This window comes from Archocentrus centrarchus, chromosome 4 (genome assembly GCF_007364275.1).
Source record: "Archocentrus centrarchus isolate MPI-CPG fArcCen1 chromosome 4, fArcCen1, whole genome shotgun sequence".
Lineage (NCBI taxonomy): Eukaryota > Metazoa > Chordata > Actinopteri > Cichliformes > Cichlidae > Archocentrus > Archocentrus centrarchus.
The window spans coordinates 15,224,189-15,242,397 of record NC_044349.1 but is presented as its reverse complement, the minus strand read 5'-3'; the positions used below and the strand labels follow the sequence as shown (position 1 = coordinate 15,242,397).

The window sequence follows — 18,209 nt, the reverse complement described above, 5'->3', positions numbered from 1 at the left end:
CCTGATTCTATTGAATGCAAGCTAAAATGCTCGCTGCACGCATGCATGCATGCATGCTAGTAAAACCTAAGTAGGAGGCAGTGGTTAAGACAAATCTCTCAGCAAACACTGACATGAATTGCAAGTGGGTTTAAAGGTGTGTAATTATTTAGGCTGGATACCATCCAAGTTACCTGCGCCACTCCCAGACTTCATATTTTCCATCCATTTATCATGTCAAATTATTCCAAATAAAAAGGCAACAAAAAAAAAATCACAGAATTTATTTTGAAACATCTGATTTATTTTAAACGGTAGCAAAGCCATCTCACAGAGACTACTTTGAACTACACAGAATGAAAATAAATATGGGACAACAGTAGAATTAGGACATTAACAAATGATACAAAATTATTTACAACACTCAATAGTGCAAAACCTCACAACTACTGCCCTCACTGAATTAAATGAGTTTCGAGGACAGTACTTGTGTGTGCTGCCCCCAAGTGGAGGAGTATAAGAACTGACAGTACTGTATATGGCATGACAATAACCTTAACTAATCATGACGGACTCTCCTGAATAAGAATGTAGCAAAAGTAAAACCACTCACTACACCTGGTCAAGAAGAGCTTTCATAAAGGAGGGTGAAATCACTGAGATGGATATGCATGTTAGCTGAAACCGATCATATGGGAGGGAGGTGGGGGGCAGTTTAAAAAATAAGAAATAAAAAGAAAAGAGCAAGCATTCTTAGAAAATGAAAAGTTTGATCAATTGGTAAAGTTGAGTGAACTCAATGAAACCGCTTTCCTTCTCAAAGGGCTACAGGAGAAACCACCAAAGATGTACAGACTGTGAACTCCACTGTACACACAAGACTGAAATGACAAGAAAAGTTGACAACCCATAACCACATGGCAGGTAGCGCCCCACCACCCCTGAGTGAATCAATTTTTCTTAAATTGACAAAACAAACAAACAAAAAAAAAAAAAAAAAAAGGTCTAAGCACCTTTAGATACCACAGAACACCAGTTTTGCCATTTCTTCTCAATCCAAACAGCATCTTGGATTGTGACAGGCACACCACAGGTTTTTAAAGTGCGCTTGCTCGCTTGAGCCGTTTCTTTCACTCACATAAATTTTCTCCTCTTCTTACAATTTCTTCACCACAAACATCGAGTTCCACTTTTAAAAAAACCCCAAAAAACTGCACACAGAAATTACATTTTGTCATGCATAACAATTTGCTGCATATTGAAATTTCTTTTTGGGACCACTTGTTTTGCTTTTGATAAACTTGGACCTAACAGTAAATGTGGTTATTTTTTTTTTTTTTTAAAACAAAACAACAAAAAAACAAAACAAAACAAAAAGCTCCTTTTCAGGTGACAAAGAATACGCAAATATCAGTCAAGTGCCCATTTTCCCAGACACCTACATTAGAAATATATCACTGGTGCTACTTAAAAATAACCTGAAGAAACTCTAGAAATGTCACTTGGTCCTCAAGAGGCCTGTCAGAGAGGTCTGCACTTACTGGACATCAAAAAGACAGGTCTGAAATCTACTTCTGAAGACCAAAGTCAGAGAAAAGCTGTGCATAAAGACATCTTTGCCTAAGACAGCTTCCTAATATTCTATTGTACTTGTGCATTGATGATGCATTCATCCAGTGGAGCCTGGAAGGAACATAACCTCTGAGCAATGATCATTAAACAGGTTTAAATCATGCCAAAGACGAGGAAAAGTAATACTGCAATCATTTCTGACTGGACGAAGAGAGAAAGGATAAGACCATCAGGAAAGTATCGAGCCTCTGTGGGCTGATCTGAAGTTTGGATTTTAGCCATCGTCATTTCAACCCACTGCTGATTAGAGATATAAGAACCATCTGAAGAGAAGTACCCGAAAGTTACTGAATTTAAAGAGACAGCACTGCTGATAGAGGGCTAAATAAGAGAAAGACATCATTTTATCTCCATACACTCATGCAAAAGACGTGAACTGTGTGTGTATCTTTGGCTATGCATAGCACTACGTCTCAAGTGGTGAGGTGGAATCATCAGCAAGCTAATGCTTATTGGTACAGCCCTGTTCAAGAATGCATGCTCAGGGACAAGAGAACAACAGAAATTCACAGATGACGAACAGTTTTTGCCAGAAGCGTGCCCATCAGCCTGGCTAATGTGGCACCTTGCTAAGATAGAGCCGTTTGGCTTTGGTTTGAACAGACACGCTGCAACCAGGCAGTGTGTGTGTGTGTGTGTGTGTGTGTGTGTGTGTGTGTGTGTGTGTGTGTGTGTGTGTGTGTGTGTGTGTGTGTATACATTTTGGCTTGGCTCTATGTGACTAGGTTGTGGCATGTCCTTTTCTTTTGCTGTTCTGTTCACTGCACTTGGAGGAAGTATAGCCCTTCAAGTCAACAAGTGTCTAAAATTGCACAGGTTGGCTACTCTTCCTTTAGACACCAGCGCAGGCCACACTGAGAGCAAAGTCTGAGTACATTAGAAGTTCCCTGGCTGGTTCTGCTGGGAAGAGGCAGAAATAATCTTCCAATCATGAGTCAACCAATCTCTCCTTAAGTCACTGATTGTTATGTGTCTTGTCGGTACCTGTGAAAAGAAAGGGAAACTGTTAAGTGCGTCAGGCTGCACCTACTACAGGAATTAATTTTCTGTTTGCTCAGCTGCACTATTAACTTTGTCTTCCTTCAAGCAAACTCTTGATCAAAATGTAAATTAACTGGATTGGATTCTCAACATTCCCATCAAAATGATAACAGCACTTGTGCAAACAGTGTAGAATTAGTGATGAATGTAAAGACAAGAGTAATATTAAAGCGCTGACCCCTCAAGTAGATTAACAGCATGTTTCAGGATGATTGAACGGAACTACTTTCTGATTTGAGTCCCTTAGAAAGAAGGGTCAGTGTAAACAAGTGTTCTGAGTGATCATCTTTATCCTGTGATAAAGCATTTCTATCTTGATGGGAGTGCTCTCTTCCAGAGGACAGTGCCATCATCCATAGGGCATTTGGGGGTCACTAGCTGCTCTGACGAGTATGAAAATGCCATGAACGATGTAAGGTGCATCTAGGTCTTCAGTCATGAGCTGCATTTTGCAATATGAACCTGTGTAATAATCTTTTCTGTATGTTCACCTAGGATAAGTCAGATTTTCTTCTGGTATCTCAAGCTGCAGCTTTCCCTCTTTTCAAAACACACAAAATTAAAATGGAGAGACATTTTACCCGCTCTGTAAGTTGAACTCGGGCAGTGCGCCCAGAGACGTCAGCTGTTCTTCCAGGGCCACGATACGCAAACCAATGTAGCCCGAAGACAGCAGCAGCAGCAGCACCCTACAACATATACCATAAGTCACATTCACTGCCAAGGTGGTAAATAGCTCATGCTACACTTTCCCACACATTCTTGAACAAGCAGCTCAGAAAACTATTTTCATATTGTTTAATCTGTGCTACAGTTTAAAAACAGTCAAAAAGTTATGAAGTCAGTGACTCTCTCTGCCTCTATACAAGTCACACTGGCGCCAGTGCAGTTTTTGCCAATACGCAATTATTATTATTATTAAAAATCTTGATGGGGGAAGGGGAAAACTAACAAAAATCAAATAATTAAAAAACACAAATGAATCAATCACATAAGTTGGTAAGCTAGACCTTTTTTTGATAACATTCTACAATATTATCTGGTTTAGAACCACTTTTGACCTTTTTCCTCCCTCCACAGCCTGAGAATTTGGAAGTGAAAGGCAGATTCAGATAAGCTCATAAGATAAGGAAGTAGATAAAGCCAGACAGGTGGGGGAGAAGGTACTACTTACAAAATCAAGTAGATGAAGAGTAGAGTGTTGAGGTTGCTGGCTTCTCTGTGAACCACCAGAGACTTTGCTTTCTCAGTCACACTCCACACCCAGGATCCACCTGAAAGGAAAAAGGAAATTTAAACATAACAGAATTTAATACTAACACCAACACCAAGGTTTCTATTTGAACATTATTCATTCACGCAGTTAGTTTTTATATTATCAAGCATAGTTTTGTAGAGAATGAGATGTTGAAAAAAGTAATTTGGCAATAATATTAATTAAAAAAAGTTTAAAATGGAAACAGTAGGTTTTTCTTTGTGTAAGGTTTCAAATATTAATGTCTAACAAAGCAGTTGTGATATTATAATTTAGGTCCTCAAAACTTGATAATTATGGACAACTGCAAACGCTACCAGCATTAGGTAGCATTGCAAATGCTGGTAGCATAAAACCACAGAGCCAAGCCAAATGTAGTGTTAACTGGTGTTTGTTACCTGACACAGACAGCTCCTCTGTTGATGAGCTCTCACTCTGTTGCATATGCAAACTCTTCATAGAGGAACCATTTACACTAGGTACTGCCTCTGTAAGCAGGGGGAGGAAGAGAGAGGGGGCGCGGGGGGGATAGTCAGTGGATTTGTATCAGACCCTGATCTCCGTTCTTTATGAAATGAGAGCAGCAAACACACAGTGCTGTCAGCTGAGGATTAACAGGACTTTCAATTTACTGTTCCAAGTAATAGAATAGAATAGAACTTTATTGTCATTATACATACAACGAAATTAATCATTATACAACAAATTATATAACGACATTCCATCATAATACAACGAAATAGCGTTCGGAACAGCCATCCAGAAAGAACAGACAAGACTAACATAGGGGAGATGGGTGTCCGCATTATGAATTACTAAGAAATAATACATTATTTCATGCTCATTTTATATTAGTGTGCAAGATTGAGATGTGTGTTGAATTTTCACCTTTATGTGGTCTAAGCACTGGGTTGTCTTGTAAAGTCTGAGACTTGAAGCCATCGAATTGGTCGAAGCTGTCGTCCAGACTGGACTGGCTGGAGTTCTGTCAGTAAGAGATACACATGCGCGCGCAAACACACACACACACACAAAAACACTTCAGTAACAAGGTGGGTGTAAAAACAATCATGGTTTTAAAATGCAGTAAATCACTTACCACAGGTTTGCTCTTATCAAAGCTAGTTTCAGCTGAGGAGAAGAGAGGGCTACTGTTTGCACTGCCATCCTGAAACAGAGAAATTCAAAACATGTCACTTATGACAAATTTGATTTTTTGCATGATATGAAAAGGTTTATTTAAATTGTACCTAAACAAAGAGGGTAGTAACAGCATGGTTGTTGACCCTTCTCATTTGCAAAATTAGTCAGCCTGAACGCATTGCAACACAGTACATTTTCTCAACCATGCCACAGCAAAGATCTTAAAAGACTGGAAAAGCACAATCTTTGCAAGACAACCGTTTCAATGCTTACAATGAGTGGATTTCCCTCTACAGTTTTACAACACTGATCCATTACACAACTTTTGACTTTTAGTATTCCAACATTTGACCTTAGCTACTCACCTCTAACTGAGGACAGACTGAACGCAAGAGCTGAAAACAGGATTCTCTGTTCCGCAGAGCCACAAAGAGGTACTGCACAATGAGAATATAAAGAAAACAGAATGAACATGAGCCATCGCCCCTGCAGAAAAACCTCCATCATAAAGGTCACCCAGTCAGTGACTGGATTACGTATAAATCAGAGTTCAATGCTGAGCAAGGCTGACATTTGGCTTTCATTAAACAGGCTGCATATATGTTATCTAAAAAGTGTGTGAGGCTAAAGGTAAGAAACTCACCTTATCTCCCTCAGTGGTGCGAATTGACAAGGCGTTGGGTACTAACAAAGCTGTATTCTGCTTCTTCACTCTTTTAATGCAGGAAATTGGAATCACTACCTGCAAAAGCACACACACAAAAAAAGGTCAGACCTAAAAAAAAACAAAAAAACAGTCAAATCCAACAATCAGCCAAAAAGAATGAAGCGTCAGGCCTGAGCTGATGCCTACCTTAGTGTCCTTAAGTAAAACTGAGGAAAAGAAACAGGCATGGGTGTCTGTGATGTACAGCCGACCATGGTAGGGCACTTCCTTCTGCAGGGCACAGATGTATGCTGGGAGAGGAGAAGGAAAGTGTTCGGTTTTATTCAGCTTGTTTATTTTCATTTGGCTCTCCATTTTATTCATTTTTCTTAACTTACCATGAATCAAATCTTCACTCTCTGGAATGTCTGGAAACAACTTGTGAAATGTCTTGTTGTGCTTTCTGAAACTCTAAAAACAACAACAAAAAAGCAAAATTGGATTGTTATTTAATTAACGCTAAATACTTTTGTCATTTGTTTAGCTTTAAAGTTAAGGTGAACTTACACTTTGTGAGCCAGTGCCCTCGGTCTTCTCAAAGCCTTTGCTGTCAACATCAAACGTCTGTGCCCTGCAAACAAAAAGAGCAGAGTTGGTTTAAAGAAAAAAAGAAGTAAATAAATCATTTTACCCACATGCACCATGTATTCACAATCAACATCTAACCTGACTTTTCCCTGGATTAGAAGGCTCAGGCGAGCCTTCCCTGATAGCACCTGCGCCAAATGAGCAGGGAAAAATATGCAAAATTCTCTTGACTATGTTTTGGCATCTTGAGTTGCAGTTTTTCCTTTGACAACCACATACAAACACAGAGCTGGGGAGCAAAAAGGCAGCGATGGAGTAACTATGTGTTTTGAAATAATATTTTACTGAAGATAACAGTTACCCTCCTTAAAAGGTAAACGTAATAACTGATGGAAAATCTGTTCAGCAAGCGTCAACTTGTGGACAATTTATATCTTAGACTGCTCCCACACACCCTTGATACATTTTCCACTACCACAGCACTTTAAAGTGAAAGCTGTCTGTATGAAGTTTGCGTGAGAGCGCCACAGCTTCAAATTTGTCACATTCTTCTACTATTAAGCTACGGGATAAGGCGAGGGCCGACAAAAAAAACAAACAAAAAAAAAAACTTATTTACAGGCTTATTTATAAGCCTAATAAATGGGAAAAAAATCAACACTTAATATATCTTTATCAACATCTTTACAGAGCCATCACAGCAGATGATGATGATGATGATATTGATGATGATGATGATGATGATAAAAATCATTTTGCACAACATATAAGATAAAAGTTTTGTGAAGAGTTGTTCTGACATTAGTGGCATTTTTCTTTCAGTAGGAGTGAAAAACTCTTTCAGTGCTTTAGGACAGCAAATATTCTCTATGCCCACACAAGCAGACAACAGCAGAAATCAGGACTGCGATTCATTTTTACACTCATGCATTTGAATCATGTGAGAAAACAGCTTACAAAGGGGGGGGGTGAGTGGTCATGTGTAAGCTATGCCTGAGGGGGTCAGGCCTTGTGATCCATGTTCAAAATAGCTGTGAGTCTACATAACATCAAATGAGTAATTGTAAGCGCTTCCATTTGTTATATAGTTAAGAATTTGACGTTTTTAATAGTAAAGCAAATTTAAACGGTTCACGTCTACATTTCAGTCTCCTCCTGCTGCTTCAATTCAAACCCTCTGTGGCGACTAGAGGCCAAATAAGAAAACTAGGGTCACTGTCTATATCTTTGCATCAGGCTGTAATTAACATTCACAGAATACCATTTTTTAGCTTTACTGTAATTACAACTCTTTCCCCATGAATCCTACCTAACAGGTGCTTGCCTGGTGAGGGTTTTGTGTTGTTGCTGGATTTCGAGCTGGGCCGCCTCTAAACTCAAGGCTTTCCTCGTCTCCAACTTCTTGATGCTGCCATTGCTTAAGGTGCTCCTGCTTTTTCTTACTTTGGCTGGCAGCCCGTCACCGCTGCTCTCTACTGGGTAGCTGAAATAAGTTTGGGGGAGGGTGGGGGGTGAGGAGAAAGACAGTATAAATTTAGCCACATGCCAACTTTTGGTTTTAGAAACACTTTCATGTCCACACAAAGGATTTAAAAAGTCTTCTAGGAGACAATGACTTCACAGGATAAGTATGAGCAAATTCAGACAAAAGGTGCTGTCTTCTGAACTGTATCAGATTCAGATGTAAATACCTGGAAATAAAAGGTGACATGTTGATCTTTTGTCTCTTATTGATTTGCTGACGTCAAACTCAAATGTTTTCAGTCTACCGCAAAAATAAATACTTTTGGACTGGAGTGTACAATGTGCGTGCAGGGTTTACACTGACTGAGTATTTTTAGCTTCTTGTTTATTTTTTTGACAAATCCCTTAGTCCTTTCTCTAACGGCTAGAATGGTATCTGAGACAATCGTCATGTGTTGCAGATGGTAACCCTTTCCAAGTGAAAATGTTTTATTGTTAACATTTATTGTTAAGATTGTTAACAGTTGAACAGAAGTGCCTCCTGGATGCTTTACAACCCAATTAACATAGGTTCAGCTTTCAACCTGACAAGCCTCTGCAAATATGCCATTTCAATAAAGAATCCTGTAAAAAAGAAGGCTACAAGCTTCTGTATAGCCCATATGTTCTTTAAAAAGGTCATGGCCTGTCCTTGACCAGGAACAAACAAAACGCAGATTGAAAGAATCTTTACAACATCCTGAAATCCCTGAAACATGCAACACATTACACAAGATGGGGTAAAGCCTCCACCTCTAGTTCAAAGACAACATAGAAGTGAACTGCAACAATTTACTTACCTGCTAAATTTAAACCGCTTTGATGAACGAAAAGTCATATACCTACTGACAGTAGGCATTTCCTATTCTAAAAGATGGAGGAAAAAGAAAAAAAAAAAAAAAATAGTACTAATCGTTCTCTATCAGCTCTGCTCACAAGCCTCACAAAAAACACAGAAGTTGACCAAGACAAAAGAAAGGTCTTTAAAGTCCCCTTAAAGCGCCATGTGTGGTTCCAGTTGAGTTTTAAGTCAGAGCTCTTTACCACATCCTTCCAGTGAAGGAGAGGAGGAAGAAGAGAAAAAGAAAAAACAAAACAAACAAACAAAAAAAACCAACCCTGCCGCTTACTTACTTACTGAATGTGCTAGCAAAGAGGAAGCAGTTTGTATGAGAATGGTGTGACACTCCACAGTGTGTGACGTCAAACTCAACCACTCCCCCCAAAGCCAAACACAGACAAGAGTGCACACAGCCCCTCCTTGTTCTCTCTCACATGTATAGACACATACAAAAATCAGCAGAGCACAATACAGGCAATGACATGCCTGTGGTGTCTTGCCATGTTGGAGAAAATCGCCCCACCCACACAAAGTCAGCTGATCAACAGGATCCAAATCAAAATCCTGTTTGAATTTCTTCTGGTAAAGAAAAAGATTGGAGACTCATTAAGAAAAGCTATGGTATGACAGCAAATTCTTGTGGGATGAAAACACTAGCCCATGTAGAAAGTGGTTCAATATCCATCTCTCCCTTCAGGCAATGAAGGCAAGGCGGAGAAAAAAAACAAAAAAAACAACAAAAAACAACAATGCATTGAAATGAAGGAACAGCCTGCAGCATTAAATTATAATTATCCAGTTGCACATTTAATATCATTAAACACTGGTAATGATTTGTAGAGATTATATTACTTTCCATAACACTGTCAGTAATTTCTGCATTGTAATGATTTCTCTTAGCATGACCTGTGTTACTGGGACAAAGGTGAGGAAATGAGCAAACAAAAAACCCCAATGAAATTGACCTCCAGCTCAGGAAGTATTTGTGTTTCTATTATTTAACACATTTACAATCAAACAAGTAGAGCTATAATTTCAGCATCTATTTTTTTATATTTAAAACAATTAAAAAAAAAAAAAACACTTAAATATATTTACCAAAGGTTTGAAAACTTGGGGCAAGTAATCTAATGTGGCTGCTGCTTGGACAAAAGCAGCACACTGTTAGAACCATTTCATAACCAGTGCTGAACTGCTGACCAGGTATTCAAATATGCTCACTTCACTCTTTTCTACTAGGCAGAGGTTAAGGCAACAAAGCAATATAGGCATTGTTCAAACTCTACCAGCTTGTATGACATTCTCAGAGACTTCCCCTAGAGCTAACAAAACCATTACGGTTAAAGCGGCTTCCTTTGTAACACAGGAAGCCACAAGCACTCCTACACTTCAAACAGTGCAGCCTATTTGAAATTTGAATTCTTCTGTAATATTCTCATTGTTGAGCCCTTGTATTACTTTGTTATCAGTGTTTCTTGGAACCTTTTAACTTCATTATGCTAGCAAATTAAAACCTTAATAAAAAAAAATAGAAATATTTCATGTTTTTTTGTTTGACAGGTAAATTTTATGCCAAGATTATAAAGCAGGCCTCAATGGAAGAAACTTGCTCATTACAGTATAAAAATGTCAAGGCCAAAGCAATCAAGGCTAGTGAGTCAGTACACAGTGTTATAAAAAACAAAAAAAAACAAAAAAATCCATTGGGTGCACACTGGATTGATCAGACTAAGATCTTAACAGCTGACCTACTTTTTGAACTACTGGATTACTACTTTGTAAAAATCTATCACCCCAGACATTTTACAACTACCACAATCAAATTCTCTGAAACAGCAGATTAAAAGAGACATGCACAAAGTTATGGAGATATATTCATCAGAACTCACTGTTGAGTACTATTTGTCAAGGGAAAGCTACTATATAAAGAACATGATATGATGGGATACTTTGTGAAAGATTGCTGACAGATATTTTTCTTCATCTGGATGTTTTTTTTCTACTACCATCAACCAGACAAAGATCCCTCATTACAGATGTCTCAGTGGTTACTAGCAGCGATTGGTGGTGACTGGTATGCTAGCAGGCTTTCCAGGACTTAGAGAAGATCTGAGAAAAATCAACTTGTTCAAAATTGCTTTGGGAAAGCAGATTATTGAAAATAATTCAGAGTATCAGTATAACAAAGATCTCCAAGTTTTTTTTTTTTTCCCCCCAAAGTAGCTTTAAGAACAGAGAGAAGTATCTTACATCACTATGCCAAGAGATAGCTGTGCTCAGACTGAATAGGACTAGCTGAGATCAGTAAGCAGATTTGATTGTGCGTCTTACCTTCTCAAATATTCAGAGCAATGAGAATCCACAGCACTCTGTTCATTCAACAAGCCTTTCGGTCTCTCCATGACAAACTAAATTTTCCCCTCTGGTCTTCCACAATCCCTGAAAGCTTGTAGCCACCTCTGGCCAAGACAGCCAAATATAACAATGGCAGTAACCTTTGGACTTAGACCTTGTGAGTTAGGAGCCAAATCAGAAACCAGGGACTAAAGGTCTTTTTTTTTTTTTTTTTTTTTTTCCCCCTCTCTCCTTTCCCCCACTAATGGCCAAAAGCGCTGATGAGTTCAACACGAAGTCAAAGCCAAAGATGGAAATGATGCAGCAGGACAGGGAATGGGAAACTGCAGAGTGAATGAACTAAAAAAGTAATTTGATTTCAAACCCCCAAATCCCCTCCCAAGCACTGTCCTTTTTAATACAGTCTTAGTGTGTGTTGTCATGGAAACAAGTAACAGTGGGAGGCAGTTGGTGAAAATGTGGGGGTAGAGAGAAACACTGCCAGGTTATTCTTAGTTTAGAAAGGCAAACATCAAAACTCAATGCCCTATTCTCAATAACAATGGGGACCCGGCTTTAGAAGCATCACATGCATGACAATAGCCAACTCAGTCTTTGTGGAGAATGTGCACAGGGCCCTCAATGTAAGAACATTTGCGTTTGATTGGGGGGGGGGGGGGGGGGGCGCTTAAAAGCTTATGATTTTAAAAGGAGGTCAATAGATATGAGTGCTGTAAATGTACTAGGGTCTGGTTACATTCACATATCCCAGCTGAGGGCGGTTATTCATCAACAGACTATTGCTATACCCGTGACATCAACATGCATTACACTAAGGGAAACAGATAAAGTCCAACATGTGACTTCAGGCCTAATTTAGCCATGATATCTCACTCCTTGTCTAAATACTGGTTGCAGCATTTACAATGGGAGCCTCTTGGAGCAGAGCTATAGGATGACACACGCTCAAATAGCAACATATTTACCTAATGGAGATTACATTCTTTCCATTACAGTGCCAGTAATTTCTGTTTCGTAATGATTTCTCTTTAGTGTCACCTGAGCAAATGGGCAAAGGTGAGGGTAAAAAAATGAAATGCAACTCCAGCTAGATGCCTACCTTATTATGTGCCATGAAGAACTGCTTCTGGGATTTTTCGCATTTAGGCAAATGTGTATGCCACTAAATACTGTCTTAGGGGAGCCTGTCATAGGGCAAGAGGCAGGGCTAACACAGAGAGACAGACAACCACTCACATTCACTTATGGGCAATTTAGAAACTCCAATTAACCTTAACCCATAAATTTCATGTCTTTGGACTGTGAGAGGAAAATGGAGTACCCGGAGAAAACCCATGCAAACACAGGGAGAATCCTTATTAATTTGTTGCGCCCTTAATATCAAAATCAAAACAGTTTATATCCAGGACTCATGTAGTGAAACAAGACAAAAATCTCAGTGTTGCAGGTCATTCACTGATGTTCAGCTGGGCAGTGGGCTGCCGTTTAACCCTTTAACCCTGCTTTTTAAAACTCTTAACAGATTATACAGCATCCCACAACAAACCCCGTACACAACAACCTTAATCAAGTCACTTCAAAGCCAAATAAAGATAACACCTACACATACAACAGATATGTGCATTAATCCCTTAATGTCTCAATTTGTCCTAGTGACAAGAAGCCTAAATTTTAATCAACAGATCAAGTTTCACACTGTTTGGTAGATGGTAAACTGCCATTTATGTTCACGTTAGCAAAAGAAAAAGTCAACCAACTGAACAGACTTGAACAGAGCTGGTGGTGTGCACGGTTTTACATGAAACAGTGTAAGAAATGCCTTTCAATATAATAATCATATTAACATCAGTGAATTCTAGAGGCGAGGACCAATTTCTCCAGCATAGGTAATTCAAGTCATCAAAACGTCTCCTTGGGATATAGACTGCTTTCATTTACTATCCTGAGATGATCCCAAGAGTCCAGCTTCAGACATCAAGCCATGTGTCAGCTGGTCTCCAGTAAGTTGCCTTAAGACAAAACTGCTTCAGTACAGAATACTTTTCCACGAGTCCAAGGTTCACATGCGAGGCTCAGAGACGCTTTATATCTGAAATCTCTTGAAGATCAGCTAAGAATAATTAAAACCACAAAATGTAAGAGTAAGAGTGCCATCTTCTGGAGACCCATGGATAATTTTTATAATGTGACCTGCTCATTTTTAGTGACCAACCAAACACGTTTAGTTAGAGCATAAGAGATTTTTGCAATTGTGTTCAATGAACCATGTCATTTTAAAACCATAATCTTTTGTAATCCATCATAGCCTAGTATGCAACACACAAATTCATCGCAACTACTTTGACAACCTTCTTGGCAAAATTGTACAATTCTGCCAAGAAGGTGTCCAGAGGGTGCAAAATTTGAGGAGGGCATAAGGGTTAATTGTAATGTCAAAGATGCCCCAAAATAATATTCTGGGTTGGACTAAAAAGGATAATGTGTCTGCATGTATGCGTGTGTGTGTGTGTGTCTGAGCTTCAGTAGAGCACTCAGTAAAGGAAGGGAAACAAGCCAGTGGCCATGGCAAAATTTCTGACTCTGTGGCACCCTGCCAGTACTGTCTGTTGGAAACGTGTGAGCGTGTGTGTGCCAACTGGAACAGAGAGTGTTATAGAATAAGTGTGTGTGTGTTTCAGTGGGAAACATCACGTGGCCCTGTGCACACAGCATCTCTCCCCACTTCCTCCTATGTAAACCAGTCAGAGACAGAGAGGTTCTTTCTTCAAGGTAACAGAGTGCTCAGTGTCTTAGCAGGTGAGCAGGGAGAATAATGTGGTGGTGTGGGCTAGGGGAAAAAAAAAAAAAAAAATCCCACTCAACATTAAAATTATGACAAGTACAAATACATGCACAAATGCAATATATGCATTCAAACATCACACTGCATAAAACTCTTTGCTTTTTCTAAATTTCAATTCAGAAAAAGTGTGCCCCCACACATACACTTCACTTGTGTGGGGCGCTAATTATGTTGATGGCTGCACAAGGACATTTTGCAATTTATTTGTATTTTACATTTGTCTGAAACAACACAATAGCTTTGCTATTAGTATATCCTTGCACTCTTATTTTGAAAATTCTGTTAACAATCAAACAAACAATCTAATGTTTGTCTAAAGGCAGGCTGGTCAAGGTGCTGTTGTGACAGCCATAGATGTCATTCAGCTGTGAGTCTCACGCCCTGCAGCCGAACAGGCCGCACTTCCACCAACATGGACTGTAGGTGATAGGAATAATCCTTGTTCTGCTGGTGCCATATTGAGCTCACAGAGGCTGCAGAACCAGACTACCATTACCAACTGTAGTCCAGGAAGGTGACCACTGAAATAATTACTGTATTGTTTAGGGTTGTTTTTTTTTTGTAGTGATTTAAAAAAAAAAAAAAAAAAAAAAAAAAAAAAAAAAGAAGCACAAATTTGTCTCCTTTCCTGAACACGTGCACATTCACTGCCTTGCTCTCTCCACAAAACAGTCTAATTCTGTGGGAAACTGCTCTTACCCCCCCCCCCCCCCTTCAGCCTCTGATGAGCAGTTTTCACCCTCTCCAAAAAAATTTAAAAAATAAAATAAACTGTAAAATAAGTAAATATTGAGTTTCAAATTCTTTGATTACACAGAGGTCATTCTGTCATTGGAAAGCTACACCAGATCTTATTCTCCTATTTAAAGCTGAGCAGAATGTGGATAAGCCTGCATAAAGTCGTGTCTAAAATTAGACTGACCGATGAACACGGCTTTAGGTGGAATTCTCCAGGCCACTGTGACCACCAAAAAGGTGAAAGACCTGAGAAAAATGTAACCTATTTTGGCTATGCGAAAAGGTGGAGTGATCATTAGCACTCGACTGACAGAAGCAACAGTTAGCTTCTAATGTGACCACCTACTTGGCCTTTAACCTTTCATTTAGTGATAGAAAGTCCTGCAAATGTGGTTTTCATCCTTTAAATTTGGGTTTCCCAGTATGCCTACAGCATAATTTAGACCACAGGCTTCACTGCCAGCAACAGCAAGGAAGGTCTGTCCTGGGAGCATCCTTCTGGAGCCATAGCTGCCCCACCCAGACTATTCTAGGCTCCTACACTCAGACACTGCAGCTAATCTACACCAGGTTTTTCTATATTAGAAGCAAAGCCAATACGCAAAACAACTATAAGTTACAATGAGCTCTGAAGCATGTAACCTGTGTAAAGGCACACACCCCGTTGTAAAGGCATGCACTTCACTCAATTATTGATTTCAATCACTTTTTTTGAAAATAAGCAGCACATTTAATAAATTTGATATTTTTGCTTTCATTCTGGATATTAAAACAGTGGAGGGGATTTAATTGCTCTGGCTGGATGTTGCATTCATAAGTTAATAGTTTTGGTTTTCTAATACAGTATCCAGCCATAACAAGTGTGTGTTTTGGAAACAGATCATGCCATGCTACAGACACAACATAGCTATACTGATAACCAGCAGGACACTATAGCTGGGTAGACTCTTGCACTCCAACAAATGGCCATCTAAGGGGAAGAAAGTTAAAGGCAGTGCTCAGAGGACATGGAGTACTCACACTGAAATACTGGAAGCATTTATATAATACCATGTACCACCTGTGGTCAACTCACAGGAGCTATAAATAGTTTTTTCTAAGAAGACAGACTTGGATATACTTCGTGTGACAAGTGTGTTTGTGTATTTCTCTGAGGGGCAGAGAGAGAGACACACACACACACAATATACTAAAAGCGTGTACTAGCGATTGTGGTGGTTGAACGTGCCTCTGCCCACTGAAAAGCACTGGATTATCTGTGAGGATGACTAAAGAACCAATGTGATGCCAATCTGACCCACATTGGTGAGTCTACTAGTCCAGACCTAGTAGACTCTTAATCTCGTCTTTGCCTATTGCTCAGAAATCATGACTTCATCTGCTCACCAATCTGACCCACACTGGTGAGCAGATGAAGTCATGATTTCTGAGCAATAGGCAAAGACGAGATTAAGAGTCTACTAGGTCTGGACAAGGTTAGTTTATACCACTCTCCCACTGGTAATACTGTTTATTGACGCTTACTAATACAACTTACACAAACATCACACGGCCAATGTGGGTCGACTATTGTGTTCTTGGAAATGAGAAAAAACGATGACACAACAGTTGGAAATTACACCACACACCCAGCGTGTAAAACTACACCTCACACATTAGTGTTTAGTTTTAAAGCACAGTGTTCACTTCAACACCCAACATTTGCGGCATTAGTGGCCAAATAATTTAATTTTATCACTGGAAAACACTTTTACTATGGTTATCCAAGAAACATATGTGAATGGGGACAGATGCTCAGGCTACCAGCAAAGTCAGTGGCTAAGCTAACAACATACTTTTAACTCTTATGGTTCATTCAGAATATGCTGTACTAATGTACACCAAGAAGCACTACCGACAGCCACAGTTTACTGCGGCCTAGTGTGTTTTAGTGTTTTTACCCTTTGGCAGCATTAATTCAGCTTAAATATCTGTGACTGTAACGTTAGCTTTAGTTCATTTAAATATCAGCATATCTTCGGCCTAGCGAATGGCTAGCATGCTAGCAAAAAGTCCCCACTAACAGGCATCATCACATTTGAACCAAAACCATTTCTTTAAACGTATTTAACACTTTGAGTTAAATAGTACATCAACATGACCCCAAACTATCAAATCTTATGGAACAAGCTGCTGTCAAAGAGACTGTTAGCATCCACTCTCTAATGATGCTCACCCGGCAGATAACGGTTCAGTTAGCCACATCGCACTCATTCCGCTTACCTCTCTTTCATGAAGTGTTTTATTCTGACAATGGCCTTCTCGTCGATCTTCCTGAGGAAAGTTTTCAACCTCTCTCTTTTGTTTTCAAGCATTCTTCCCTCAGCCAGTGGTGGTCGATTCGTGTAGAAACGACTCTCCACACCAAACTCCACCGTTCTTGTTTTGCTTCTGCCTTTTTTTTTTCCGGCCCCCCTCTTCTTCCCCACTTCAGCCACGGATGATTAAGATAATGAGCTTAAATCGGACCAAGTCAAGGGACCAATCACAGTCGGTAACACATGAGGAAAAAACGGTCATGTCAGCCCGATCGTCCAATCAGAATGGGGTAGTTTGTCTTGCGGCGACCGCCCATTACCTTTTATGGAAATTGGGTCGTCCCTATCGCGAGACCAATATGAAATAGGGACCTGTGACGTTGCTGTGCTGGCATAGTCTTTTTAATCAATGATTTACACGCTTTTAACATCTCACGTGTGATCATTTGGGGTTGGGGGGAAACACACTGTGGTTTAACAACAGTGTCACATCACACTAAACTTGTAAAAAACAGCCTGCTGTTTTACATACTGCTTTTCATCCTCAAGGAGAACGCTAAAGTTTATTGTGTGATGATGAAACTTACAGAAACTATATCTCTTTCAGAAAGAGCAGTTGTGTCACCACTAGTCAATATTTATTTTTATTTATTTTTTTGGCTTGAGCTGGCATCCATAAAACTATGAAGCAAATTCACTTTAATATCACTATTCACAATGAGTTAGGAGACCAATGAAAATTTGTGCCATCTTATTAGAGGAAGCACAGCAACTCAGAAGGGTATAATTTAACACTTGGTATCTTTTCTTGCAGTACGTGCCACTTCATTTTAGCCCAGCACTGTACATGCAGCTATGCAAGGCACTAATTCTTTCACTAAGTACCCCCTCCCTCCCCCCAACTAGAAAAAGGCACCATCTGCAGCAACAAATGGCAAAGTTATACACGTAGTCAGCAGACCAATGTCATAAGGCAGGAGTTTAGTCTGTCAGCATGCCACACTGTTATCACACTGGATGGCTACGTGTGTTACATGTGACTAATGTATGTGTAGAAAAAAAAACTGAATATGTTACAGAAGGCTCCTTACTGAACTGACTGTGTGTTCATGTGATCAGACATGATGAGCAACAATGAAAAAGTTGTGTGAGGGTTTTATCAAGCAGACTCTAAGCCTCATGGCTGAGATTGTGAGGGGTCACCCTGTATAAAAAGGTGAAAATAAATACATGCTATAAACATAAAGTAATGTTTTCATAGGTTGTTGATGTCACTGATTCGTCACATCATGACAAATCATTGTTGCCTTTATTAGAGAGTTTCCCTCTAATTTATCTCATAGTTTAGA

The 18,209-nt window shown here is 39.5% G+C and overlaps 1 protein-coding gene across 4 annotated transcripts; it reads right to left on the bottom strand.

Annotated features, from left to right (window-relative positions):
* Positions 1-261: 261 nt before the first annotated feature.
* Positions 262-17,069, bottom strand: LOC115779232 (GRAM domain-containing protein 2B). Of its 4 annotated transcripts, none has more exons than XM_030727774.1 (13): positions 16,826-17,069; positions 7,594-7,767; positions 6,264-6,327; positions 6,095-6,167; positions 5,904-6,007; positions 5,694-5,792; positions 5,416-5,487; positions 5,007-5,075; positions 4,796-4,892; positions 4,306-4,395; positions 3,827-3,926; positions 3,234-3,341; positions 262-2,595 (listed from the first exon to the last, which is right to left on the bottom strand). In XM_030727774.1, the coding sequence occupies exons 1-13, from the start codon at positions 16,915-16,917 to the stop codon at positions 2,577-2,579; spliced, it is 1,161 nt and encodes a 386-aa protein (XP_030583634.1). In that variant the 5' UTR covers positions 16,918-17,069; the 3' UTR covers positions 262-2,576. The 4 variants fall into 4 exon arrangements, with proteins under 4 accessions (XP_030583634.1, XP_030583635.1, XP_030583636.1 ...); XM_030727775.1 differs by having other exon boundaries at positions 7,609-7,767; XM_030727776.1 differs by lacking the exon at positions 16,826-17,069 and adding an exon at positions 10,960-11,068.
* Between the last annotated feature and the right edge of the window lie 1,140 nt (positions 17,070-18,209).